We start from the raw sequence: 22,981 nt of genomic DNA on the forward strand, positions 1-22,981 counted from the left end.
ACCAAGGATATTCCCCGCCTCCATAGGCTGCCAATGTCACTGCCTCTTAGGTTAGTTTGACAACTGGATCGATCAATCCGTGCCAGCGCCGCACAGAAGAGGTGCCTGAGAGCCTTGTGTTGCCCCTGAGAGTTGGAGTCTCCTTGATGGATGCCAACCTGAAACGCAGCTCGATCCCCGCCCCCACCGTGGAATAAACAAGTGTCAGGAGCTCCCGGAACAATTTTTATAGGAACAGTTACATAATAAAAAATATTGGCTGAGCAAGCTCATAGATCCTCCACTTCAATATCATATCAATTTGTCGAATCACGGCTTATATTTATAAGAGGATCCTTTTCAAGAAGAAAGAAAATTTCCATTTTGAGTAGAACTCACTACCTAGGTTCGAAAATAAGGAAAAGCAAGACAAAGCAAAGCAAAGGGGTGGAATGGCAAATCATAATCCAAGCCTGTTTAATAAGACGGTCAACGCCCAGGACCACCGAACGGCTTTCTATCGGGGCTTCGCGGTGGCTGATTTTCTCTTCCAGATGGAGCGCTGGAGTGTATTGGTAGTATGCTTGGTAACAGAGACAAATTCAGAGAAGCTAGGAAGCATTAAATTGAGTTATTTAGGGAACTCCATCCTTCAGCCTTTCTCCAGATTGCAAACCGCAGACGGATTGTATGGAAGGCAACCCGCCTCCAGTGCTGGATATATTCCCATGCAAAGTCCCGGTCAGTCCCAAGCAAGATATCAATTTCAGCCTGCACCTCTCTGTCAAGGTACGACCTCTGCGCTGTAATAGCATCAGAGAGGGGACTTATTCCTGACAGGTGAACTGTGTTCGGGCAGACCACCACTTGGCTCATGGCCCCAGTTGCAAGGTCCTTCGGAACGGGTGTTCGTTCCCGCCTAATGACGCTTAGATATCCCAGGACCTCCGCAACAGAGGCAACCCCAGGGGTGATGGATTGAATCTCGCGTAATGATAGGAGGGTGGGGCGGAATATGATACATGCTCCAGAATTCGCTGGAGGATGGAATAAAATGTAACTCTTGCCCACTTCTTTGGAGATGGTGGCAGACTCTCCATACGGTGTATTTTCCCCTGGAGCAGCAGCAGGCTGGGGGACTGCATACAGTTTCGTCTCGTTTTTGACAAGGGCATTAATTAGCCACCAAACAGGGTCCATTTCTGCTAGCTGCTGGATGATGCCGTATTGGATGTCGTTGACATTGGTGATATTTGTGTACTGGAGTAAATAGTCTATTTCTTCCTGGGCCAGGTCGATAGGCGCACGGCCCACAACAGGGCAGTCGACAAACCATTTGAACATGGCACTGACGGTAAACTCTTGTTGTTCCCATATCCTCGCAACTTCGTCGACAGGGTTAGGAACATTCAATCGCTCAAGCAAATCCACGAGGATACCTGTCGCTCTTTTACGATCTGACTCGGGCTGCCCCTGCGGTAGCTGCGTTCTTTCGGGCCCTGCGCCCCGTGGTTTGACACTCGCCGGACCACTTGAGTCAATACCAGTACCGTGATTTTGGGTCCCTGATCTAATATCAGATCCATTGCTGGACGTAATCGCGCCAGTGTTAAGTGCAGCAGCACTAGGGGTAGCCTGTGGCCGCGATCTGCCTGGAACAGGAGACTGAAGTTGGGTTGTCACTCCAGGATTTCCACGATCTTCCAATTTATCGGTGGCCGTAGACAGAAGATTCAGCTTTAATGGTATGGTGCCAGACTGATTTTGGATCCGGGATGCAGAGTCATTATTTGGTGCAGCCTGTGGCTGCAATCTTGTGCTAATCTTGCGAGTTTGTGAAGGGAAGGCCTGCGGTTGAAAACTTGTTGGAGCTCCGAACGACCTTCCAGCCCCGAATGACCTTCCAGCTCTGCTGCTGCGTGGAACAGGAGGCTGAGGCTGAAACTGAAGCTTCACTCCAGCATTTCCACGACCTCCCGCATTATCAGTGGCTGCCGAGGGGAGCTTCAGGTTTGATGGTGTGGTGCCAAACTGGTTCTGGATCCCGGATCCCGAATCATTATCTGGTGCAGCCTGAGGCCTAGATGCTGGCTTTGGGATTCGGGCTTTCTTTTTTGGTGGAGGACCAGCATCCCTGCTTGATACAACTTCCGCAGCATTTATGTTTCCGTCAGTGGAACCAGCCGCTGTGGAAGGGGCCTGGGTGGGAGGAAGGCTGGCCGAGGATGGGGGTTGAGGTGCCAGGGCCGCTGAACGCGTTAACAGTCTGGCTGACGTGGACATGGGCGTGTGCCTGGCCATTGCGGGGCGTGGATCGTGTACATGTGCAGCCGACTCGTTAAAAGTAATTCCATCAGCGTCTTCATCACCCAGAACTTCCTCGATTATGTCCTGTGAGATTTCAGGCATTTCCGATCCTGTGTCCCACTTAAAGCTCCCCGCGTTGTCTGTCTCACCACTCGTGATTGCAGCAGCCCCATCTTTCGGGTCAATGGGATCTAGTAGACCTTGCTCGTTATACTTCACCCCATACATAGTGAGATCTCCGCGGCTGACTGGCTGCGGTCGGGGCGAGAGTTTGGAAAGATCAATAGCCTTCTGGATATCCGTACCACCAGGGGTTAATGACTTTGTCTTGCCCGACTTCATTGCACGGAAACGTGCTACAAGGGCGCACACAAGTAGGCTCATCGCAGTAGTATAGTCAGGGACAGCTTTTGCAAGCCTTCCAACTGACTTTGTCCAGTTTTGTGCATTGTTAAGACTCAAGAATATGCGGCCATTGTTCCCCCATTTATTGATCACTTCTTGCCTTGCCTTTGCAACCGCTTGCTGATTTTTCGCAACATTCTTCATGGCGTGGTCCACCTTCGCCCAAACATTTCGGTATTCGCCAGTTCGTTTAAACTGGCCGAAGTTGGGCATGGTGGCTCTTCCGATTTCGTAGAGGGCAAATAGTATTCGTTCCCCCGCGGTCTCAACCTTCTCTATGGACTGTGACACGTTCCACACAGCTTCATTCAGGCGAATGTTATAAGTATCCTGATCTAGCTCGGTATGCCACCTCCGTAGTGCAGCGTCCAGCTCCTCAAGGGACCTGAAGACCTCACCAGCTACAGAGATCTGGGGCGCTGTGATTGCAGACTGTTGGTTTTGACCACTCTGTAGCTCCATCTACAGCCGAAGAGTTAGTAATTGCCCTTAGAGCCGCAGTTCAAATCCGAGAAAATGACTAGAGATAGCTTCACCTCAGATTTTTTGGTGTGTTACTCTCCGTTGTAGGTTACCTGGCTTAGCTATGCAGGGGGAATCTCTTAAACAACACGGCTTTATGCAAAGGAAGTTGAATGTAATTTGACTGGTGCTGGAAAGATGAAAAAGATGGTGGCAAGAACAGGTCTTCAGAAGGTTGGGAGTTGGAGGGGATGTAAGGTGAGGGGAACTTCAAAACTGAGAGGAAAAGAGTGACGGGAAATGTGAATAGAGAGAATGTGAAAAGTGCTATGTCTCCTCATCCTTCGAAACGGGCTCCTCGGAATATTTGACAAAGTTCATCCTCTCTAGCGACTACAACTCCTGCTCACCCACTAATCCCAGCGCCGAACTACTTTACAGGGCATGGTTGATTCCCGCTGAATTGACGATTCTGGATCAAAGATTCGGAATGGGATAGCTGTGACATCGGTTTCGCAGCTAATCTCGCGTTGCAACCTCCATATTCTTCGAGACAACAAGTCCATGAGACGATGGTAGCCGCTCTGGTCTCTGGTGACGACACAGACCATCACCTGATCTGGTTTCTTTTTCGGAGAGACTCTCGATGCGCCCCACTAACCCTTTCCACCAACAAACTACTATTCGTATCGTCCTACCTAGTATCGAATCCTCTACCTAGCTTTGATCTGGGTTGACATGTCACGGATTTATCCAAGATAGAACCCCAGCCTGCTACATTTGCCTCACACCAAATCACACATCTCTTTCGTGACTCATACGTTGGCCAGATCGGCGGACACTCGCGACTTCCCTTTCAACAACCACAACCGCTAGCCCCGAGTGCCTTCTTTTTTGATTTTTCCTCCTCACACGAACTTTCTTGAACACTCGTTGATCCCCGTCGCTATGGAGTCGCCACGAACAATCAATACTCCAAGCGAAGCCCAGAGGCTCTTGGTCCGATATTTCCACTTCGAAATTAGCACAGATCTATTAATACGGATCCCCGAACAGCTGCTTTATGCCCCACCAGTAAAGCAAGTCCTTAGAGCGGCGAAAGCTCGGAAACGCCTTTTTTCCTATGATCGGGAGACGAACTTGCTGAAAATACGCGGAATGTCAAGGCCAGTCCATGATGCAGCCGCGATGCTCGCAAGCGAATTCCTCACAAGCGCCACTGTCGTCGGGTTCATCCCTCCTGAGTTGAGAAAGCGGGTGGTTCTCAGTAGAGTTGGCCATATCATGACCCGCATGCGTGATCTTGAATCCGGATCCAAAAAACTGCAAGGATGGACAAAGTACCCAGACCAATCCATATCCTTCCGCGCGGACGAACCGCTACCTATGGTCGTGTTCGAGACTGGATTTTCGGAACGCTATGAAAATCTACAAAATGACGCTTCTCAGTGGCTGCTTAGGTCTGGTGGCAAAGTTCATCTGGTGGTCCTCTTCAACATCGAGGAGGATAAGCGCGTTCTACAGTCATGTCAAAAATCGCACGACACCCGAAGGCGGCTACGAAAACTTGTACGTGACTATGGAAACGACTTCGTGAAAACAAAGTATGGGATCGAGTGTCATGATGATAATAGCGCTGATATATCGGATGCCGAGCTTTACGACAATGTCCGTATGCATATCGAAATATCAGATTGGATGGGCCCTATAACAGCGCGCCTAGAGTTATGGGAGCTTCAAGGTGGCATTCCTACAGTAAGAGAATCTGCTGTGAGTTTGGTCCATGAATACAGTAAAAAAAGAGAAAAGAAGAGAAAACTGATATTTTTAGGCTGTTTTGCCCGCACCAAGCACACCAGTGAATCCAAAGATTAAGATCACAGATATCATCCCAGCCACCTTCCAGACAGAGCATACCATTGATTCTCACCAAGTTCATGAATTGGACTTGGATTACTACAGGGAACTATTGTTGGAGGGTGTGAAGTCTCAGGCATTTTGCCGAGCAATAGAACATCTCCGTGAAATCCCCGAACCTATCGATAGCGACTATATTCCCAAGCTGGGATAAACCAAACCTCACTTGAGCCTTGTTGTATTAGTAGCCTATAAAACTTACCTTAAATCCAGGTTCAGGACCTGTGTTCTGTTGCTAGTTATTAGTGTTTGATGCATCTTCATTCCTTATAGGCAGAGAACTACAGTGTACTGGCTTTTCCTCGAGACATCGCCTGCTTTCATTTTCAGATATCTGCTCTAGATTGTCTGTATCCGAGGAGGAGAAATCAACGCAATTAATGATGTAGCCTCTTGATACCTGCTCCACTCCGGTGTGCATTCCATCGGCACATCCGCCGGCGATTGGAATACATTCATCACGATCGAATACCGGGCATTACGGAAGGGTACCGGGGTCTGGACTTCTATTTTAAAAGATGGCCGTTCTCCTTCTTCCAACAGGTGGCTCGGCTCCCACTGAGGAAGTGATTTACCGCATTCCTTGATTCTGATCGACATATCCCAGCGAAGTATGATGTCCAGGGTGAAACGTAACCATATCTCCAGAGATTCTAGACCGTAAGTACTCTGGCAAGTACAATACAGCCGAGAAAGGAGACCAGTCAGAGAGCCCTCGTAGCCTTTATCTCGGAATTCTTGAGGATGAAGATACCAACGGAGAGACGGTATCTTCATTTGTCAATTGTAGAATTCCGGTTCCCCCGCAGAGGGGTGGATGCAATATGGGTATGGTGAAGATTTGTGTTATATTGGGTATCTGATTTCTATCATAGCTTGGTATATATGGGTTATACCATCCGAGCCGCCCGGAACTTGCTGATTCGTCTTGGGGGTTCCTCGGTCTCAACTGGAATTACTTCTTGCTCCTCTTCCTGGGAGCTATTGTTTTGTTTGGCCATCTTGTTCCTCATCCTATAGAATTCGGTGGCGATTTCTTTCCTATGGAGCTCTTCGTCGAGCTCATCCGGTTCAGGTGCCTTTGCGGTTCCTTCGGAAATATCACGTTCGACAAGAGTATCTGCTAGGATCTTTCTTTCGAATTTGGATACGCGAGGTGATTTTTCGGTGATGTTAGAGATAGGTTGCGAGAAGGGTTTCGGTTCTGAACGCGTGGCAGGAAATAAAGGTAATGATGAGGTCGGGGAAGGTAAGGTAGTTTTGCGTGAATAGGGAGACTTGGCTGGCTGGGAGCTGTTGCTGCAGGATGTAGTCGGATTTTCATCAAAATTGCTTCCTGCAGTACTGCGGGCCGACCTAAAACGTGAAACTTTCTTGGGAGCATCGCTCGTTGGGCGGGTCTCTTCGACCAGCTCCGTGCGTTCAACAATTGAGTCTGACAAGACAGGAATGTCGGTCGCCCGCGCAACTACCTTCCTGGTTTCAGGTGCCGGAGATTTGGGAGTAGGCGCGATGTCGAGATCATTAGCAAAGGCCACCTTCTTCGCTTTTGGTTTGGGTTCACTCTCCGTATCTGGTGCTCTGTCAATCTTGACCTTGTGGGCATGTTCAATATCTTCTTTCACATTCTTAGGAAGGGACCCGGTGTTTTTGCCCACGTTCCACATCCCTCGGGCGTTCAACCTCGCCTCCAACTCACGCATCTGCTGGTGGTAATCTTCGTCTAGGACAGACCGAGTGTTGCGTCCGAATTGATCTTCTTCCTCTTCCTCTTCTTCATCATATGCGTGTGAATCATAGCCATCGTCCATAGAGATCTCACTTCCATCCTCGTCAAGTTCAAGCTCTGCGACTACTGCACCGACCTCGTCTAGACCGTATCGCAGCATCTCGCGACGCAGTTTGGCGTCCTCAGCAGACTCGTCTACGTCCGCAATCGGAACCTCCTTCGCAGCGCCGGATTCCAGGCTCACCTTGTCATGGCCATCGCCGAGTGCTGTAGCTCCTTCGGTGCTTTCGGGAGAGTTGGGCTTGACAGCGGCGGCTGAGCTGTCTTCCTGCTTATGCTGCTTTGCTCCGTTTGTGGTAGGGATATCGTCCGGTGAAGGTTTCCGCAATGATGGACCGGTACCGGTTGATCCCTCCAGTTTCGGAACATCTGGTATATTCTCAACGCCGGCCTTCTTCAGGATATCCAAAATATCCGACGCCTGATCCCCCGGGTTCGTAGTTGTGCTTGAGATAATTTGACCATGCTCATCGAGCTCCTCGATAATCTCTTTCATTGGAAAATCACCCGCGGCCTCTCCTGGTGGCTGCTCAACGGCGTTCAAGGCGCCCAACCGGTCCTCGGCAGCACGCAGCCGTTTTTCCATGGACGTAACATTTTCCTTCACGTAATCAATCCGTCTTGATATCAGGTCGACCACCTGTTGCCTGGTCCGCTTGAGCCCTTGTTTCTCGCCGATTATGACCCGAACCTCATCTTCGTTGACCAGTGTCCCACCAAACTCGCGGCCGGTGCGCAGGAAATCGCTCGTCGTAGCATCGTCATCTAGGGCGCGGATGTCTTCCTTCAGGCCATCGTACTCCGCCTCCCAAGTTCTCCAGTAATAAAGAGACTTCTGCAGCTGTAGAATATTGCTCTCTAGTTCGACTCGCTGGCGTTCAAGGTGGTCAAGGTGATTATCGGGGACGCCCATTCTGAATTGCCGATCAGAAGAGACAGGCGGAGCAAAAGAGTATAAACCAAACGGAGAGTACAGGCTGCGCTCTCGACCTGCTCCAGAGGAGATGTGAAAGTTGAGTGAATCGTCGAAGGTCCTGGCAACTTTTGGAGCGGCAAAAAGAAAAGTTAGTGCCTGAGGCTTAAATTCCGCGGCGCAGAACGAAGAGATGGGGATATGATTGGCCCGTGAGATTACTCGATCATCGTCAAGTTGAAATTCCCAACCCTCGATCGAGATTCTCTGAACTTCGTGGCTGTCGCTCAACGCTGCCTAAGCCATCTTGTCTGCCTTCACCGCATAGGTGAACGGTTATAAGTCCATGCCATCCTCTCGTGAAGCCATGGTTCATCGTGGCGATGAAGATGGTAAGCTCGAGCTCCTCTCTTAATACGGCCTCAACTCAAGCTAATTACGTTCCGGCTAGAGGTCTGCCCCGTCTGCAAATCCTCGCGTTACTTGAACCCAGACATGCGTTTCCTCATCAATCCAGAATGCTACCATAAGATGTGTGAGTCTTGCGTGGACAGGATATTTTCGTCAGGACCTGCGAACTGCCCAGTGGCCGGGTGTCACAAGACACTGAGAAAGAATCGGTTTCGCAAGCAGACTTTCGAAGATATCAATGTTGAAAGGGAGGTTGATATACGACGACGAGTTATGACGGTGTGAGTTTCCTTCTTTCTGAATCTACTCGCGCTACGGGCTAATTGCGCTTCTCCTTAGACTCAACCGCCGAGAAGAGGAGTTCGATTCTAAGCTGGACTGGGACAACTTCCTGGAGCAGAGGGAAGAGATGATATTCAATCTCGTCAACAAGGTCGATGTCGCAAAAACCGAGGCCAACCTCCAAAAATATGCGGCGGACAACATGAGCTCCATCCGCGCCAACCAAGCACTTGAGGCGAAGGAAGTCACATCGTTCCAAGAGCGACAGAACCAAGAGCAAGAGTTGGCACGCATGCGGCGACAAGCAGCGCGAGAAGAATACGAGAATGAGCGGAAGGAAATCTTGGCTGGTCGGGAGGATGTGCTCACCCGACTTGCAAGTGGACAACCTGCAGACGCAGCAGCAATCGCACGGGAGGGTCAAAAAGTTATTCTCAAAAAGTCTTCGGCGCGGCGCAGTGAGGAGGAACGGATCAGGCAGAAGCAGGCTGCTCTGCGTGGAACGGATGCCAAAAAGCCTGGGCAAACCACCGCCACGACAGCCGAGGAGGCTGGTTCTGGCTTGATCAAGGGCCTCAAGAAGGTCAAGACACCGGAGCCCGAGAAGCCATACGATCCATTTGGTGGCATGGTCCCCAACAAACGAGATTATTACTCCTTGCAAGACGACTATCCGTCCTCCTACCTTGACCCTATCCGGCAAGATCATCGGATGCTTGCCGGTGGGTACGACCTGCAGGAATACTACTCACGAACTTTGCTCGAGGCCTTTGCAGGGTTGGGATGCTTCATTGATGAGGAGGTCTCAAAACGCGAAGCCAATTCTTTCAACTTCGTGAAACCTGTGGGCACGCACGGTGCTCTGGCTGCGACGCCAGGTTCCCAAGGGGACAAATGAATCTCTCGAAGATAGGTTGGTCATTTCACATCTTCGAACATGAGATAAACTCTCAAACTACCATGAAAATGATTGCATTATGTGATGATTGTTGCACAGCGGTGGCGTTCGGGGCGTCGATAGATGGGCGATACTTGATTTTGAAAAGGCTTTTACCAGGGAATTCTAGGTCTATTGTGAATATAATTAGGCATGCAACATAGGAAAGAAACAATTGAAATGTATGATGAGGAGATACAGAAGGAAGAGCAATATTATACAAGTACATAGCGGATCGTCAAACCTTTCCACCAGTGATCTCCTCTCCCAGCTTCTTGAGCCTGCCTTGGGTAAGTTCCCATCGGTTTGATTCACTCTTCCCAGATTCATTGACGATGTTCTGGACGGTCGGGGGAAGACCTAGATTCCAGACGTTGTCGCCGTGTTGATGGTCACTCCGCCAAGCCTCGTTAAGTCCTTCAGGAAACACCTTCTCGATCTCGGCAGCAAGTTGTTCTTCGGTAGTGATGAAGCTGCGAGCATTCATGTAAAGCGTGTGCAGCCAGTCCCGTCGCTCCAGTTCCTTCTGGAGTTTCTTGCTCTCCCATCGTGCCCGAGACTGGGCGAGTCGCTCTTCCCTATCGGGGTCCGGAAGCACGGAAATGCGCTGTGGTAGCATCTCCTGTATAACTGAAGGTCGGGTCAGCCGCTCGTCATCCCTGTCCCCCTGTTTAAAAACTTGCTCGCGTCGGGCTTGTTTGGCGCGACTCCGCTGGTTCATTCTCTCATCTATCCGCTTCTTCCGTTTGTGCAGTTCCAGTAAACCAGCCTTAAGGTTTTTCCTCCTCATGTTGGCCATTTCTCTTTTCCATTCCCGATATTCAGCATGGGGTTCATTAGCCCCGATCTTTTCATTGTTTTTGGGGAGAGGTGTCGCAGCCGCGATGTACTCTGGCCGGGGTTTGTCTGCCCGTCGACGGGGAAAGATTTCGCGAGGAACTGGGAGTGTACCCTTAACGCGGGGCTTGGGAGGAAGATCCGGCTGAATCGGTCTAGGCAGCTCGACAAAATTGGGTGATTCAGGTCCGACCCTGAGGGTTGACGATGATGAGAAGCCACGGAGCTGCGCAGTGGCAGTCCGGCCGCAGGTGCGGAAGAGGGTCATTGTCGGCTTCGTTGGCGAATTCCCCGAGTTCAAAAAGCGTTCAAGGGAAACTCGGATAGGAAATTCAAGAATAAGAGGAAAACGGGGTATGAGCTCACAACCCCGACCACTTTGGGCTGTGGTTGACAACGCGCTGGTCGAGAGAGAGCCCGGAGAAAAGATCGAAGCGAATTTCTTGCCGTTGGTCCGTGCACCCCGCCGCTTGGCACCATATCGAAGAAAAAATAATTTCCCTTCGTCGTCTTCTCTCTCATTGTGTCCCGCCAACCACTTTATGACCCCTGCCTTTTGACTTCTTGTCTTTCTCGACTCTATAGGTGGAGTCTTTCAGGATGGGCACAGGAAAAAAAGAGGCCACGCGCCGGGTCCGACAGGGCAAGGTTGGCGATGGCATGGCCAATGTGAGGGTCAAGGGTGAAAATTTCTACAGGTACGGTTGCCTTGTGTCGTTGCACCTTATACCCCGGCTGACTCAATGAAAGAGATGCGAAGAAGGTGAAGAGGTTGAATATGCTCAAGGATGGAAAACCTCAACGAGATGCCGCTGGAAATGTCACCAAGGCCGCCTCCTACCAATCTCGAGATGCCCCCGTTGCTAGGGTTGAACCCAACCGCAAGTGGTTTGGTAATACTAGGGTTATTTCACAAGAAGCACTGTCATCCTTCCGTGAGGCTGTCGCTGAGCGCGCAGCCGACCCGTATCAGGTCCTTCTCAAGACAAATAAGCTTCCGATGAGCTTGATCAAAGACAACCAGACCGTGAACGGGCTCAAACAGCATGAAGCTAAAATGGCTATTGAGACCTCCCCTTTCAGTGATACCTTCGGACCAAAGGCTCAAAGAAAACGAGTAAAGATCGGTGTCTCGTCGATCGAAGACCTAGCCGGCGAGACGATCAAGATGCATGACAATTACGCTGAGAAGACGGTCCAAGCCACGCGTGCAGATGGCACTCTTGTCGTCTCTGGGGACGATGTTGCGACAGATCTCACACTTGGCACTTTGCAGACCGCGCGTGAATCAGTTTTTTCCAAAGGTCAAAGCAAGAGAATCTGGAACGAGTTGTACAAAGTAATTGATTCCTCAGATGTTGTCATCCATGTGCTCGATGCGCGAGACCCGGAGGGCACTCGTTGCAGAGGTATTGAAAAGTACATTCGGGAGGAGGCACCCCATAAGCATCTCATCTTCGTTCTCAACAAGTGTGATCTCGTGCCCACAGGCGTGGCGGTAAGTTGACTCCATTTCTCTTGGCCCTTTGTTCTTGCCCATATATCCTGTATGCCTCCCAACCTTGCCATCGCTAAGTCAAGTCTACTTCCTGTGACCCTGTTTCACATCTCCATGGAAGTATTGTCTGTTACAGCTTTGGCAGATCAACGCTGGTCCGCGCCGAACTTCATTCTTAAGCTAGGCTGACTGGTTTTCGTTTTGGAAACCGGTCGTGAAGGGCCGAGCAGTGTTCTGTTTTTGAGTTGAGAGCTGCTCTGCCATCCGGCAATCCGATAGCAGCTCTCTTAGTAACATTTCACACATCCTTCTCGTCATACCTGTATGCTTTGTATTCTTGGTCGCCGTTGCTAACGTGTTGTACCAGGCCGCTTGGGTACGCCACCTCTCGAAAGATTACCCCACCTTAGCGTTTCATGCTTCAATCAACAACTCGTTTGGTAAAGGATCTCTGATTCAGCTGCTCAGGCAGTTCTCATCGCTGCACTCCGACCGCAAGCAGATCTCGGTTGGTTTCATCGGCTACCCTAACACAGGAAAGTCGTCAATCATCAACACTCTACGCAAGAAGAAGGTGTGCACAGTCGCTCCCATCCCCGGAGAGACCAAGGTCTGGCAGTATATCACCTTGATGAAAAGGATTTACCTCATCGATTGCCCCGGTGTTGTTCCACCAAATCAGAATGATACCCCGGAAGATATCCTCCTCCGAGGTGTGGTGCGAGTGGAAAACGTCGAGAACCCTGAACAATACATTCCAGCCGTACTCAAGCGCGTCCAGCCCAAGCATCTTGAGCGTACCTATGGCATCAAAGATCCCGGTGGCGCCATTGAGTTCCTTAGCATCCTCGCGAGAAAGGGTGGTAGGCTTCTCCGTGGAGGCGAGCCGGATCTTGACGGCGTTGCCAAAATGGTCATCAACGACTTTCTCCGAGGAAAAATCCCGTGGTTCACACCTCCCCCTTACACCTCTGGCGAGGAGAACGAGAAGATTGAAGGCCGTGAAGGCAGGCTTGGCGAGATGGGTCGCAAACGCAAGCTCGACGAAACAGCCGCACAAGCTACGGATGATGGCCAAAAATCATCAGGAGAAACGGCTTCTGGCGATGAGGAAGAGTTCGGGGGCTTCAGCGAGGAGGATGGTGAGGGGGACAGTGATGACAACTCGATCGCAAACCTTGAGATCAGCGATGAGGAAAGCGGGGAGGAGTGAGCGCCTCTGACATACTTCATCTCAATCAAAAACTCCCATCACTGCAAACAAATCTGTTTGCCATTCACACAAGCCTCCTCTGGCCTTCCTGTCTAGTTCCCAGCCGTCCTTACACCACGGCGCGCGCCGAGCTGTCAGCTTTTGCTTGGACAGTCGGTGTGCATAATGATAGCTGTCCAACCGACCCAGGATGACATCTGGAACTCGTGGCACTCTTCATTAGGCCGGAGCACGCCTGGAACAAGGACGTGCGCCATGCCGATGCTGTTGCAGGCCCACAGCAGTCGCCCACAGCAGTCGGTCAGGCACGAGCGGGTTGGTCACATCCTCCCAGCGTGCATGCTCCAATGATGCTTTCGCCGAAAGGGCTCATCGTTGATCACGATGTCGTTGACATCACTCTCCATCTAGATACCCATTGAATGATATACATGACGATATCCAGCATATATTTTCTCCTTCTATTTCTGTAGCAGCAAACAAACCTCCATTCGGAATGGCGACGCGGCATTGGTGGCTCACCGCCGCCGGTGCTCACGTGGGGCAGAACGGGTCATCGATGCGAATCCCAAAGGGCAATTCAATTGCCTCATTGTGCGGAGGACGGGCCACCACCGACCTCACTGGTCTCAAATATTCACCGTAATCTGTTTTCCAAGGCAATGGCCCTTTGCCCTTTTGCCCCCCCAGGAAATGTGCCTCCCTTCGATTGATCATGGCGGACGACGGCATGTCCATTGTTCCATATAGCTCCTCTAGCGATGTCGTTCTCCGCCACAACGAATCTGTCGTCGTTTTCGACCGAGATTCGCAGCAGCTCGTTCTTCAGAATGCCGCCAAGCACGATGACGAACCTCAATGCCCGTATTGCCGCCGGCCGTTGCGAGGTGAAAACACCCAAGACAATCACCATGCTCCCGCCCACGCGACGCAACCGGAATTCATCAATCCCGATTACTTTCGCATGCTTCACAACAGCCTCCCCAGTCCGGTAGAATCGACCACTCAGCCTTCCGCGCGTCGATACGTTCAGCCCGTCCTCGACAGCGGTCCTTCGACTGGGTCCAATTACAGTAGGAGAAGGGTGCATACAGGACATGGCATTTCGTCGGCGGCGTTCACACCGGATTACTTCAAGAAGTTCTTTGTGGAAGAGACGGTATTGGGAAAGGGCGGGAAAGGCGTGGTACTTCTTGTGAAGCATGTACTGGACGGCGTCACCCTCGGACAATATGCCTGTAAACGTGTACCCGTCGGAGATGACCACGAGTGGCTCGAAAAGGTGTTGATCGAGGTACAACTACTGCAGCACCTTTCTCACCAGAATCTGGTCTCATATCGGCATGTTTGGCTTGAGAACGCCAAAATTACCACCTTTGGGCCCAGCGTGCCGTGTGCCTTTATCCTTCAGCAGTATTGCAATGCGGGCGACCTGCACAATTACATCTGCGGCTCGATGGAAACATCGACTTCCCCCCAGGAATTGAAAGAGCGCATAAGACGGAGATCAAAAGGTGCACCGGAAGCTCCTCCCGATTTGAGGGAACCGCGCAAGCTCCACTTTGACGAGATTTATTCGTTTTTCAAAGACATTACATCCGGGCTTCGGTACCTCCATGCGAATGGCTACATCCATCGGGATTTAAAGCCTAATAATTGCCTATTGCACAAGACGAGCGATGGTATCCGGGTTTTAGTCAGTGATTTCGGCGAGGTCCAACCTCAGAATGCTATCCGAATGTCTACTGGAGCTACCGGGACTGTGTCATATTGCGCGCCTGAGGTCTTGCGACGAGAATACCCGGATGGGCCTTTCGGCAATTTCACGTTCAAATCTGACATCTTCTCCCTCGGTATGATCCTGTATTTCTTGTGCTTTGCGCAGCTTCCATACCGAAACGCCGACCTTATACACGAAGAAAGGGAGGATATCGAGAAGCTTCGCAAAGAGATAATCGAGTGGTCGGGATTTGACGAGGGAAGAATGCGCCAGGATCTGCCAGAGCAGCTCTACACTTTCTTATGGCGTCTGCTGTCGGTAAATCCAGATTTACGCCCATCCGCAGACGAAGTGCTCAGCGGCCTCGAGGCTGGTGCCAGCGCAAATGAAAGCTTTCGCACGAAAAGGGCCAGTAGCAGTTCGTCTGCCCCCGACCTCCATACCAGCTCCAGAATCCGTCCTCTTGACGAGCCTGTGGATACCTCATTTCAGCCACCCGTGCCCCCGAAGCGATCTTTCTCACGAAGCCCGGTGGCCGTACGTCGTAATTCGGTCTTTGATTCGAATGGATCAGTTGCGGATTTAACTCCTGTTTTCGAAGACGCGAACCAGGGACCGATTTCAGAAAGGAGACCATCACTCAGTCCAGACCAAGGCCTTATCGTCCGATCACGGTATTCCAGTCCGCCAACACACTCTCCCGGAATCCCACCCAGAAGTAACGAGCCTGCTTTTCGGCATCTACTGCCACCACCCCCAGGCCGGTTCTCCTTCTTGCGCCGCTTGTCATCTGCCTCGCCGCCACCTCTGTTTGCAATTCAGCTGGCGTTGTTCATTGTCAAGCTCGCTATGGTGTTTCAGCCCTGTGCTCCGATGGCTGTCAATCCCTGGCTGCTCTACTTTTTAATTCTGGCTGCGGGCATAAACCTTCGCACAAGGAGCACCAAAGTTCAAATCGCCTCTTTTTTGCTGCACGTCATGGTTGTAATATTGAGTAAGCAGCTGGACATCCTGTGCATGTGGCACGACTCTCCATATGGGGTGTTATTTAGTGAGTGAGATACGATGTATATGACAGCTCATTTGGCAAATCTATTTCTCTTCGCACTCAATCTGTCTTTTACCACCCCTTTTAGTTGGGTCTGTGCATACTCCCGACTAGATTAAGACTATAATAGGCCGTATTCTACGGTCCCAGCGCAACCAAAGTGCCCGGTACCACCGGATATATATCCGCGGCTCCATGATCCCAGCCCCCCGAAACATGTGGTCCATAACATAGATACAACCAGGTGTGGATCTACCACCTCCACGAACCGCAGGCAAGGGACAGGGCTTTCAAAAAGCCAAAAAACATCGGCAACAAACATCAAGGAAACAAAAAAGACTGGACTAATGCGCCGACCGGGGTTCGAACCCGGGTCCCCACCTTTTACCCATTGGGAAGGAGGAATTCTTTGAGCGGATTAGTATTTATCGGGCCAATAGGAGCAGAAGAGATCGACTAACCTCACCACTAAACTATCGGCGCTTTGTTAAAGGTTTGTTGGCATTTAACGAAATAAGAAGCACTGGGTTTCTTTGAATTTAGGGCAAGCATCCAGCATCCACTGTGACTGAGGAAGCTACGGCGCCGAAAGAGGAAGGCACGATACGGACCCGTGGACTAACTTCAGTAGGAATGGGGATGCGGGCTTTGAAATCGCGGCTGTATTTCTCAATGAGATTTGCCATGCGTTGTTCGACAGGTTCTAAGGCGAGTAATTTCTTCAACCATGGCTTGTATCGAAGGATTGTCAAAGACAAAGTTCTGAGAAAGCTTACGGCCACCCAAACTCAACGTCTTCAGAATAACGCTTCGCAGACGGAGGACAGCAAGCTATCGACACCCAAGCTGAACACATCTGTTGAGTCCTGCAAGACAGAAGGTTCGATTAATGATATATCGAGAAGATTGTTGCGAAGGAAGGCAAGCAGCTCGGGCCCTTCCAACACATGACTCCCACTCTCCCCCTCCTGATTGTAAACCTAGTTTATCTGCTTTGCAAAGTCATGGTAGAAAGCAGATCGAATATAGTCCCCTTGTCTGTCTGCCAGTAAGCCACGTCTGCAGGCAAGACGCGAATCATACCCCGAGAGATATACACATGAGCAGGGCGTCTGAATTGCATTTCTTGATAGCCAGCAGCACAGAATCGATGACCTGCTCATCTGTCTCATCTGTACATCCCTCGGCCCGAATCAAAAACAGCCCCAAGTCGTGATGCTCTTGAAGCGTGGTGAGAAGATTGGGGGCCCGTCAAAGGGAGCTCCGCATTGTACTTGTTTCTCAGCTTCTGGGAATGTACAGCTCGAAAGCGACAGCTGATCTCATGGGCATGGTAAAGAGGCAACGTAACAAACCCCCTCAGACCAAAGCTGTTCGCATAATTCTTCAACGCCCCCGAGTACGTCTGAAAGATAGGCTTTGGATGTCGCGTTGGCCTGCCCGAGTGGATGACCCACGTAATATTCTTCGCCTGGACAATGCCATCAGGCTGCGCCTCCGGAAATATAACCGTGGAATTGCCAGTAGCACAATTCTCCCGCGCCCACACAGATCACAATACAACCCCTGTTCGCTGGGCAACCTTCTCCGCCACAACCCGAGACCCAGGGCACGCAATCAGAAAGGAAGCCTCGGTGCTCTCAACGAGGCTCACATATGCATCCTCCGCGATCCGGGTCGACAACATCATAACCGTATGCACCAGCCGCGACACGGCAAGAAGTGTAATCAGGGACTCGAAATCCGACGGACCGAGTAAACCTACGACGTTCACGGGGTCCCCAGGCGTTCGTCGTTGCGGGATCACACGCGAGTATTGTACTACCGCAGCTTCAACTAGATTGTGTAGCTACGCATAATGGCCGCTGTTAGCGTGTCCGTCTCTCTCTTTTCTCCCGTTTCCTCTATATTCATTAGATGAGAAGCGGAAAGTTGACTCAACTCACCTCTCGCGGGTATAATACCTATACTCCGTCCCCTTAAATGGATACGCAACAATAGCCTCGTCCGCGTCCGGGCCCTCTGCTCTCGCCTGCAACTGATTATCGATCGTGTGTATAGCACGTCCTCCAACTACTTTCGGCACCGAAGTCGCGGGCGAGTCCGCACTAGGAGTCGAGACACAACTTGATGGTGCGGAGGACGGAGTCACCAGTCTCAAGGCATCTGGTAAACCCATGGTGCTGTGAGAGAATAGCGGCTTGCGGGGAGTTGGAAGGTTGGTTCTCGTGTGATATAACTTATTAAATCGGCGTCGGACTCCATATCGGAGACGGAGGAGCGTCCGAAGCTGGTCGTATGGGTCGTCATGTCTTTTCCACAATTACGAGTGCGGGAAGTGATAGAGAAATGTCCGAAAAGTTGATTTCTTTCGAGGTGCGGCAGAGGGAAAGAGCGGAGGAGACTGGGATTTCCGCCTGTTGTGGGGAGGCTGGCGGAGACGCTGGACTCTTTGGCGGATATCCGCTTTTGAGTATGCGGAAATCCGATAGGGAACGGGTGCTCGATAACTCTTGGCTGACCACAACCGAGGATATTCTGCCGTATGAAGAGGAATGTTGGTAAAAGAGCCTGAAAGCTCTTTTTCATATTCCACTACCGCAAAATATGGCATTTTCATACGGCAGTGGGCACTATGTATACGAGGGCAAGATTTGGCGGACTTTAAAATTGTCAAGCTAACTATAGAGCATGCATCTAAACCGTAAATTTAGTTTTATTCACAGACGCAGCCTCCAGAGCAGCCTTTCGAACGGCTTCCTCACCAGCCTCCTCAAAGATATCATACCCCCAGAAGGCCGGGAAGTTAAACCGCTTATGCCTCTCAAGAGTCGACAGAGTCGCGAATGCATCGTCCGGCAGACGCTTGACTTGCAAGTTTGCTGCAATCCGCGCAGGTGTAACGCTCTTAGACAAGACAACGGTTCCACGCTGCACGCCCCAACTCGCTAACAGCGGCCCGGGATCCATGCTTAGTTGTCCCGCAACAGTGTGTACCACGGGGTCATCGACTGTACGGGGTGCGCCGGTTTGGTTGTTACCCAAGGGTGAATATGCTTCAATGATAATGCCTTTACTGTGGCAGAAGCGGAGAAGCTCCGGTTGCTGGAGGTAAGGGTGGGCTTCGATTTGGTTGGCAGCTGGTACGACGGAAACCTGGCTTAGCAGTTCTTCAAGTCGCCGGATGTTAAAGTTGGAGACACCAATAGCGCGTACTTTTCCAGTGGTGAGCAGCTTCTCCATCGCCTTGTATGTTGTGATGTAGTCGATGTCGGATAGTTGGAATACCCCGTTGCTGTCCAGAGGAAACCAGTTGTCACTGGATTTGAAGGCACTAGATAGACAATCAGCGCCGAACCCCCCTCAGTTCTCAAGCGATACTAACCAGGGCCAGTGCATCAAGTAAAGATCAAGGTAGTCCACACCCAAGTCCTTCAGAGTCTTGTCCAGCGCTGGCCCGACATCTTCGGGAGCGTGCTTCGTGTTCCATAGCTTCCCAGTGATGAAGATCTCCTCACGAGGGACTCCAGACTTGCGAATGCCATTGCCAACCTCCGTTTCATTGCGGTAGATAGCCGCACAGTCAATATGGCGATACCCCTCCTTAAGTGCAACTTCCACGGCGTTTTCCACCTCCAACGGCTTAGCTTGCCACGTTCCGAATCCCACGGTCGGGATTTTGGCTCCGGTATTGAGCGTGAAATGAGTAGAGAGAGACATCGTGTCAGAAGCAAACCGTTGAGCAGGTGAATAAGAAGACACTCGGGAATGGCAGCAAGCGAGAATCCGGACTTAAAACTGCTGTTTGAACGATGGGTCGGAAAAGCAGATCGGAAAACCGAGTCACTATCTGAGCCAGAATCCGTGTACCGGGCCATTTCCATCGGTAGATGCTCCGGTATGGGTCTCTGATGGAGAAACGACTGTACCTGGGTCATGCCGATCGTTTGGGCTTTAACCATGGAGATGCGGGATTCAACGATCGTTACTCCATCCGGCTCCGCCACGGCAGGTGTAATTTGATGCTCTTGTACGACAGCAAAGTTGAACATTAATCGAGTGCCCTGAAGCATGGAGTGAAAGACAGAGTAGAACATACGCAAGCAGACATTTGATAGTGCTCGACCGGATGAAAGGGCGATTAGTTACCTGGGTACGCTATCATCAATGTTAGACGAAGCCCTTGCCGTTCTGCGGGCACCGGAATACTTACTTATGGGCAAACTATCCAACTGCGGCCAAAAATCCAGCATCAAATCCTTATCTGTTGCAAAGCTATCAAACAAGAACTCCGTCCGTGGGTCGGTGAAGTAAGAGTCGCCTAAGCGAGGCGCAGCTGAGAACGGAACTGCGACTCCGTCTGGCCTCGCAAGAGATGTATCAGGTGCTATCCTATCTGTACTTCGTATGTGACGGTAGTTTGGATGGGTGGCTAGCAGGGTATCATCGGCCGGAGTTGGCGACATCTCTCTAGCAGCGGTGCACCCAGGGGGACAATTATGGGCATCAACTGAAGGCATTCCCAAGCCTAGACGCTCAAGTTCACGACGGAGGCCTTGCAGAATAGCACTGTATCTCCACGAGGGCGCATTGCGCACAGTAGCGTCGGCGAGATGGTACTGCGCTGTTTCGGACAATCGGTATAATGCTGATTCATCGAGGTATGCGTTGCCTGTCGTATGTCCAAAGGCATTGCGTATCGGAGCTATTCTTCCACGTTTTACCTGAATAAGATAGATATAGACGATTGAGAGTGCATTGAAGGCAATGTACTGGGAGTACCAGAATGCGTGAAAGAGTTGATTGTCACGAACGAAGCTAAGAACAAGCTCAACTGCGTCTCGGGCGGCTGTTAGGCAGACTCCGAGATAATGGGCGTAGCTGGCCTCGCAGTCTGGCCAAATTTGGCCGTAGTTCCGGAGAAGTAAGGGCCTGGTGATAAACATGAGTAGATGGTAGCGTGCCAGTTGTAGCACTGTCAATTGGCGCTGAAACACAGGAACGAGGCTGCTAGGATGAATTGCCCCTGATAAGAGAGGTGGTAGCCCAGATTGCCACTCAGCAACACTTTCACACAACGCTCTGATTGTGTTGAGCTGGTCTCTGTTGGAAATACCGGCCATAACATAAGGTTGTTTTGCTGCTTGAGAGAGCGTTCGAGCTAACAGAGCATGGAGCACCGGTGCATCCATTACACAGTCTCGTTTTGGGGTTTGAATTCGTGTCGGCAAGAGATCGGTATCGTTCACTCTCGCTGGGAGCTCTTCATCCAAGTCTTCATCGTGCCACAGACGGGGCCTTCCGAGGATGACACTCAGGTATTTGTCAAGAGTATACGAGCACCAAACGGTCCGCCGCCGACATTCTCGTTGTACTAGATCTACTCCGTTGGCGTCTTGGTTGGATCGCCGACTATGCAGTCCAAGTGCCATCATGAGCTGTATTGCAGTGCCAAGTGTGAACCAGGCCTTGTTCGCACGCGAGGAGCTGATGAGATAGAGGACCGTCAGAAATCGTGCTTGAACCGATTCCAAAGTCGGTACACCTGTCTCTTGAGAGAGTAGCTGCTCAGCTTTGACAAAATAGAGCTCACTGGCCTTCCAACCCGCTTCATCTGCGTCTCTTATCCGGCCATCAGGACCCGATTGAAACATGGCAGCTGTGCCGAAGACCATCAAAAGTATTGCGTAGGACGCCGTCGACTCTCCAGGTAGACAATCACGCCGATCGTACTGTGCTTCATTCCCGTAGAAGTCATGGATCATGCCCTCAATTGTCGGCTGGTGTAGTGTTCGATAAGTCGGACAAGCGAATTCAAAATATCGACGCGTCATATCTTCAGCTGTCTTTCGGTCCGGCCATTCAAAGTCCGTCAGATGAACTTCAGGGGCAACACGGTCACCGAAACGAAATATCGATGCCTTCGAAGCTCGAATCGAGTCCTGCGCGCTCTTTACAGCATTTGACGGAGTCGCAGGCAGATCACGGACTGCCCGGCCTAGAAACGAGTGCGCTGAAGTCGGCCCCCAGTATTGGTCCGCAATATCGGATGAATGCCTTCTTCCTGAAGGGCCATACGGCGTATTTGATCCGCTCTCCGTCTCATGTGTGGTCTGCTGCGAAGCTGGACTTGAGAAATCCCGTTTTTGATGCAAGCCAGATGGGGGAGGCGTCACGGCGACGCCACGATGGTAGGTTGTGTTGTAGGTGCAGTCAGTCATGCGGCGGACACAAGGCCCACAGGGGATAGTCCCCGTGCATGCCTTTTTCTTCAACTTGCAAGCATCGCAAGCCCGAGTTACCTTTCGCAATTTCCGTGAGCGTGAGCCTGGGGTGGACTGGGGAGGTGGCGAAGACGAAGAGTTCGCGCGGGAGATCAGAGCTCCGTCGGGGACTCTCGAAAGTCCTTCGCCTGGGTCCATTCGACAAAGTTCTACTAAGGGCTCTTGCTGTCCGCCCTGTTATCGTGGTTTTCCCGGCAACCCTTGCTTGAGCTCGCATGTCTGTTGTTTTGAAGCTTGTGGGGGTGGTCACCCGTTGGCTTTTCCGACGCTAGCAGGCGGATTTCCGGTTTGCAGGTGGTCCATCGTGGCTTCCTCAATCGACAACCTCGAGGGCCTTCCAAGGTTGGCATTCCAGCTGCAGTATTATTAGAGGAAACTGCCGAACTGCTGGGCTTTTCGATTTTCGGGTCTACCTGAGAGCGAAGCTGCATAAACACAGAATTTCAGCCTGTGTTGGAACCTTATAGCGGCCAGAGTTAATCCAGAACTGTATCATAGATAGCTATGTATATGTATATATTTCGACAGTGCTGAAGAGTGGTTAAATAGTAGCACAAACTGCTCTTTACGTGCTAGGAGTACGATCAAACCGCTTTACTATCTGAAGAAATTCACTCTCAAAATCTGAGAATGATACTCGCCTCTGAAACCCTCAAAATATCTAATGCATCATCCTTTTGGAGGTTGCAAACCTTCCGGGAGCTGGCACACCAGAGCCTGTGTTAACGTTTGATAGCAAGACCCGAGCAAAGTTTGTACTCGGAAGATGGGTGTCACAAATGAGATGTGTTGCCAATGGCGAAGGCAAACAATCAACTTAGAACCATTGCCAGTCCCTGTCATGCATGATTCTTTCGAGGGAAGATGACGCGGTCCGTTCTTGTGTCATCGCCTGTGGTCGGGACGAAGTACTTGCCAGTCATTGGAGGATAAAAAGGATTGTCTCAGGTCGATCAGCACTTTGCAAGTGGATGTTTTG

General features: G+C 51.0%; 10 protein-coding genes and 1 pseudogene across 11 annotated transcripts; 5 read left to right on the plus strand and 6 right to left on the minus strand.

Annotated features, from left to right (window-relative positions):
* Nucleotides 1–436: 436 nt before the first annotated feature.
* Nucleotides 437–2,362, minus strand: BJX67DRAFT_344930 (uncharacterized protein). Its single transcript, XM_071028309.1, has one exon. The coding sequence runs from the start codon at nucleotides 2,278–2,280 to the stop codon at nucleotides 601–603; it is 1,680 nt and encodes a 559-aa protein (XP_070889194.1). The 5' UTR covers nucleotides 2,281–2,362; the 3' UTR covers nucleotides 437–600.
* Nucleotides 2,363–3,933: 1,571 nt separating this feature from the next.
* BJX67DRAFT_277495 (uncharacterized protein) lies at nucleotides 3,934–5,885 on the plus strand. Its single transcript, XM_071026588.1, has 2 exons — nucleotides 3,934–4,923; nucleotides 4,985–5,885. Exons 1-2 carry the CDS (start codon nucleotides 4,102–4,104, stop codon nucleotides 5,222–5,224), a joined length of 1,062 nt encoding a protein of 353 aa, XP_070889195.1. The 5' UTR covers nucleotides 3,934–4,101; the 3' UTR covers nucleotides 5,225–5,885.
* Nucleotide 5,886: 1 nt separating this feature from the next.
* Nucleotides 5,887–8,182, minus strand: BJX67DRAFT_277463 (prefoldin-like protein). Its single transcript, XM_071026587.1, has one exon. It carries the CDS (start codon nucleotides 7,770–7,772, stop codon nucleotides 5,961–5,963), a length of 1,812 nt encoding a protein of 603 aa, XP_070889196.1. The 5' UTR covers nucleotides 7,773–8,182; the 3' UTR covers nucleotides 5,887–5,960.
* Nucleotides 7,939–9,533, plus strand: BJX67DRAFT_344936 (TFIIH/NER complex subunit TFB3). Its single transcript, XM_071028310.1, has 3 exons — nucleotides 7,939–8,164; nucleotides 8,224–8,464; nucleotides 8,523–9,533. The coding sequence occupies exons 1-3, from the start codon at nucleotides 8,119–8,121 to the stop codon at nucleotides 9,361–9,363; spliced, it is 1,128 nt and encodes a 375-aa protein (XP_070889197.1). The 5' UTR covers nucleotides 7,939–8,118; the 3' UTR covers nucleotides 9,364–9,533.
* BJX67DRAFT_344937 (uncharacterized protein) lies at nucleotides 9,534–10,776 on the minus strand. Its single transcript, XM_071028311.1, has one exon. The coding sequence runs from the start codon at nucleotides 10,505–10,507 to the stop codon at nucleotides 9,641–9,643; it is 867 nt and encodes a 288-aa protein (XP_070889198.1). The 5' UTR covers nucleotides 10,508–10,776; the 3' UTR covers nucleotides 9,534–9,640.
* Nucleotides 10,768–13,397, plus strand: BJX67DRAFT_344940 (putative GTPase NOG2). Its single transcript, XM_071028312.1, has 3 exons — nucleotides 10,768–10,937; nucleotides 10,990–11,737; nucleotides 12,105–13,397. Exons 1-3 carry the CDS (start codon nucleotides 10,840–10,842, stop codon nucleotides 12,948–12,950), a joined length of 1,692 nt encoding a protein of 563 aa, XP_070889199.1. The 5' UTR covers nucleotides 10,768–10,839; the 3' UTR covers nucleotides 12,951–13,397.
* BJX67DRAFT_344942 (protein kinase IKS1) lies at nucleotides 13,398–15,782 on the plus strand. The gene has a single exon (XM_071028313.1). It carries the CDS (start codon nucleotides 13,666–13,668, stop codon nucleotides 15,727–15,729), a length of 2,064 nt encoding a protein of 687 aa, XP_070889200.1. The 5' UTR covers nucleotides 13,398–13,665; the 3' UTR covers nucleotides 15,730–15,782.
* A 284-nt stretch (nucleotides 15,783–16,066) lies between these two features.
* Nucleotides 16,067–16,201, minus strand: BJX67DRAFT_t33 (annotated as a pseudogene). Its single transcript has one exon. The product of its transcript is annotated as a tRNA-OTHER (tRNA).
* A 348-nt stretch (nucleotides 16,202–16,549) lies between these two features.
* Nucleotides 16,550–18,004, plus strand: BJX67DRAFT_344944 (uncharacterized protein). The gene is made up of 2 exons (XM_071028314.1): nucleotides 16,550–17,567; nucleotides 17,665–18,004. The coding sequence occupies exon 1, from the start codon at nucleotides 17,013–17,015 to the stop codon at nucleotides 17,475–17,477; it is 465 nt and encodes a 154-aa protein (XP_070889201.1). The 5' UTR covers nucleotides 16,550–17,012; the 3' UTR covers nucleotides 17,478–17,567; nucleotides 17,665–18,004.
* Nucleotides 18,005–18,406: 402 nt separating this feature from the next.
* On the minus strand, nucleotides 18,407–19,648 carry BJX67DRAFT_277678 (NADP-dependent oxidoreductase domain-containing protein). The gene is made up of 2 exons (XM_071026591.1): nucleotides 19,104–19,648; nucleotides 18,407–19,052 (listed from the first exon to the last, which is right to left on the minus strand). Exons 1-2 carry the CDS (start codon nucleotides 19,436–19,438, stop codon nucleotides 18,416–18,418), a joined length of 972 nt encoding a protein of 323 aa, XP_070889202.1. The 5' UTR covers nucleotides 19,439–19,648; the 3' UTR covers nucleotides 18,407–18,415.
* BJX67DRAFT_277677 (transcription factor domain-containing protein) lies at nucleotides 19,649–22,185 on the minus strand. Its single transcript, XM_071026590.1, has 2 exons — nucleotides 19,932–22,185; nucleotides 19,649–19,876 (listed from the first exon to the last, which is right to left on the minus strand). Exons 1-2 carry the CDS (start codon nucleotides 22,138–22,140, stop codon nucleotides 19,860–19,862), a joined length of 2,226 nt encoding a protein of 741 aa, XP_070889203.1. The 5' UTR covers nucleotides 22,141–22,185; the 3' UTR covers nucleotides 19,649–19,859.
* Between the last annotated feature and the right edge of the window lie 796 nt (nucleotides 22,186–22,981).

The sequence above is a fragment of the Aspergillus lucknowensis genome, assembly GCF_044049455.1.
Source record: "Aspergillus lucknowensis strain CBS 449.75 chromosome Unknown BJX67scaffold_6, whole genome shotgun sequence".
Classification (NCBI taxonomy): Eukaryota; Fungi; Ascomycota; class Eurotiomycetes; order Eurotiales; family Aspergillaceae; genus Aspergillus; species Aspergillus lucknowensis.

What these genes read in the sequence shown, in the direction of transcription:
- BJX67DRAFT_344940 (XM_071028312.1), top strand. Translation starts at nt 10,840, where the DNA reads ATGGGCACAGGAAAAAAAGAGGCCACGCGCCGGGTCCGACAGGGCAAG. An exon ending in AAGGGTGAAAATTTCTACAG is followed by an intron (nt 10,938 to 10,989) that starts GTACGGTTGCCT and finishes ACTCAATGAAAG; the next exon opens with AGATGCGAAGAAGGTGAAGA. An exon ending in TCGTGCCCACAGGCGTGGCG is followed by an intron (nt 11,738 to 12,104) that starts GTAAGTTGACTC and finishes GTGTTGTACCAG; the next exon opens with GCCGCTTGGGTACGCCACCT.
- BJX67DRAFT_277678 (XM_071026591.1), bottom strand. Translation starts at nt 19,438, where the DNA reads ATGTCTCTCTCTACTCATTTCACGCTCAATACCGGAGCCAAAATCCCG. An exon ending in TACTTGATGCACTGGCCCTG is followed by an intron (nt 19,053 to 19,103) that starts GTTAGTATCGCT and finishes TTGTCTATCTAG; the next exon opens with TGCCTTCAAATCCAGTGACA.
- BJX67DRAFT_277495 (XM_071026588.1), top strand. Translation starts at nt 4,102, where the DNA reads ATGGAGTCGCCACGAACAATCAATACTCCAAGCGAAGCCCAGAGGCTC. An exon ending in CTACAGTAAGAGAATCTGCT is followed by an intron (nt 4,924 to 4,984) that starts GTGAGTTTGGTC and finishes TGATATTTTTAG; the next exon opens with GCTGTTTTGCCCGCACCAAG.
- BJX67DRAFT_344936 (XM_071028310.1), top strand. Translation starts at nt 8,119, where the DNA reads ATGCCATCCTCTCGTGAAGCCATGGTTCATCGTGGCGATGAAGATG. An exon ending in TCATCGTGGCGATGAAGATG is followed by an intron (nt 8,165 to 8,223) that starts GTAAGCTCGAGC and finishes CGTTCCGGCTAG; the next exon opens with AGGTCTGCCCCGTCTGCAAA. An exon ending in CGACGACGAGTTATGACGGT is followed by an intron (nt 8,465 to 8,522) that starts GTGAGTTTCCTT and finishes GCTTCTCCTTAG; the next exon opens with ACTCAACCGCCGAGAAGAGG.
- BJX67DRAFT_344937 (XM_071028311.1), bottom strand. Translation starts at nt 10,507, where the DNA reads ATGACCCTCTTCCGCACCTGCGGCCGGACTGCCACTGCGCAGCTCCGT.
- BJX67DRAFT_344942 (XM_071028313.1), top strand. Translation starts at nt 13,666, where the DNA reads ATGGCGGACGACGGCATGTCCATTGTTCCATATAGCTCCTCTAGCGAT.
- BJX67DRAFT_344930 (XM_071028309.1), bottom strand. Translation starts at nt 2,280, where the DNA reads ATGGCCAGGCACACGCCCATGTCCACGTCAGCCAGACTGTTAACGCGT.
- BJX67DRAFT_277677 (XM_071026590.1), bottom strand. Translation starts at nt 22,140, where the DNA reads ATGGACCCAGGCGAAGGACTTTCGAGAGTCCCCGACGGAGCTCTGATC.
- BJX67DRAFT_277463 (XM_071026587.1), bottom strand. Translation starts at nt 7,772, where the DNA reads ATGGGCGTCCCCGATAATCACCTTGACCACCTTGAACGCCAGCGAGTC.
- BJX67DRAFT_344944 (XM_071028314.1), top strand. Translation starts at nt 17,013, where the DNA reads ATGTACAGCTCGAAAGCGACAGCTGATCTCATGGGCATGGTAAAGAGG.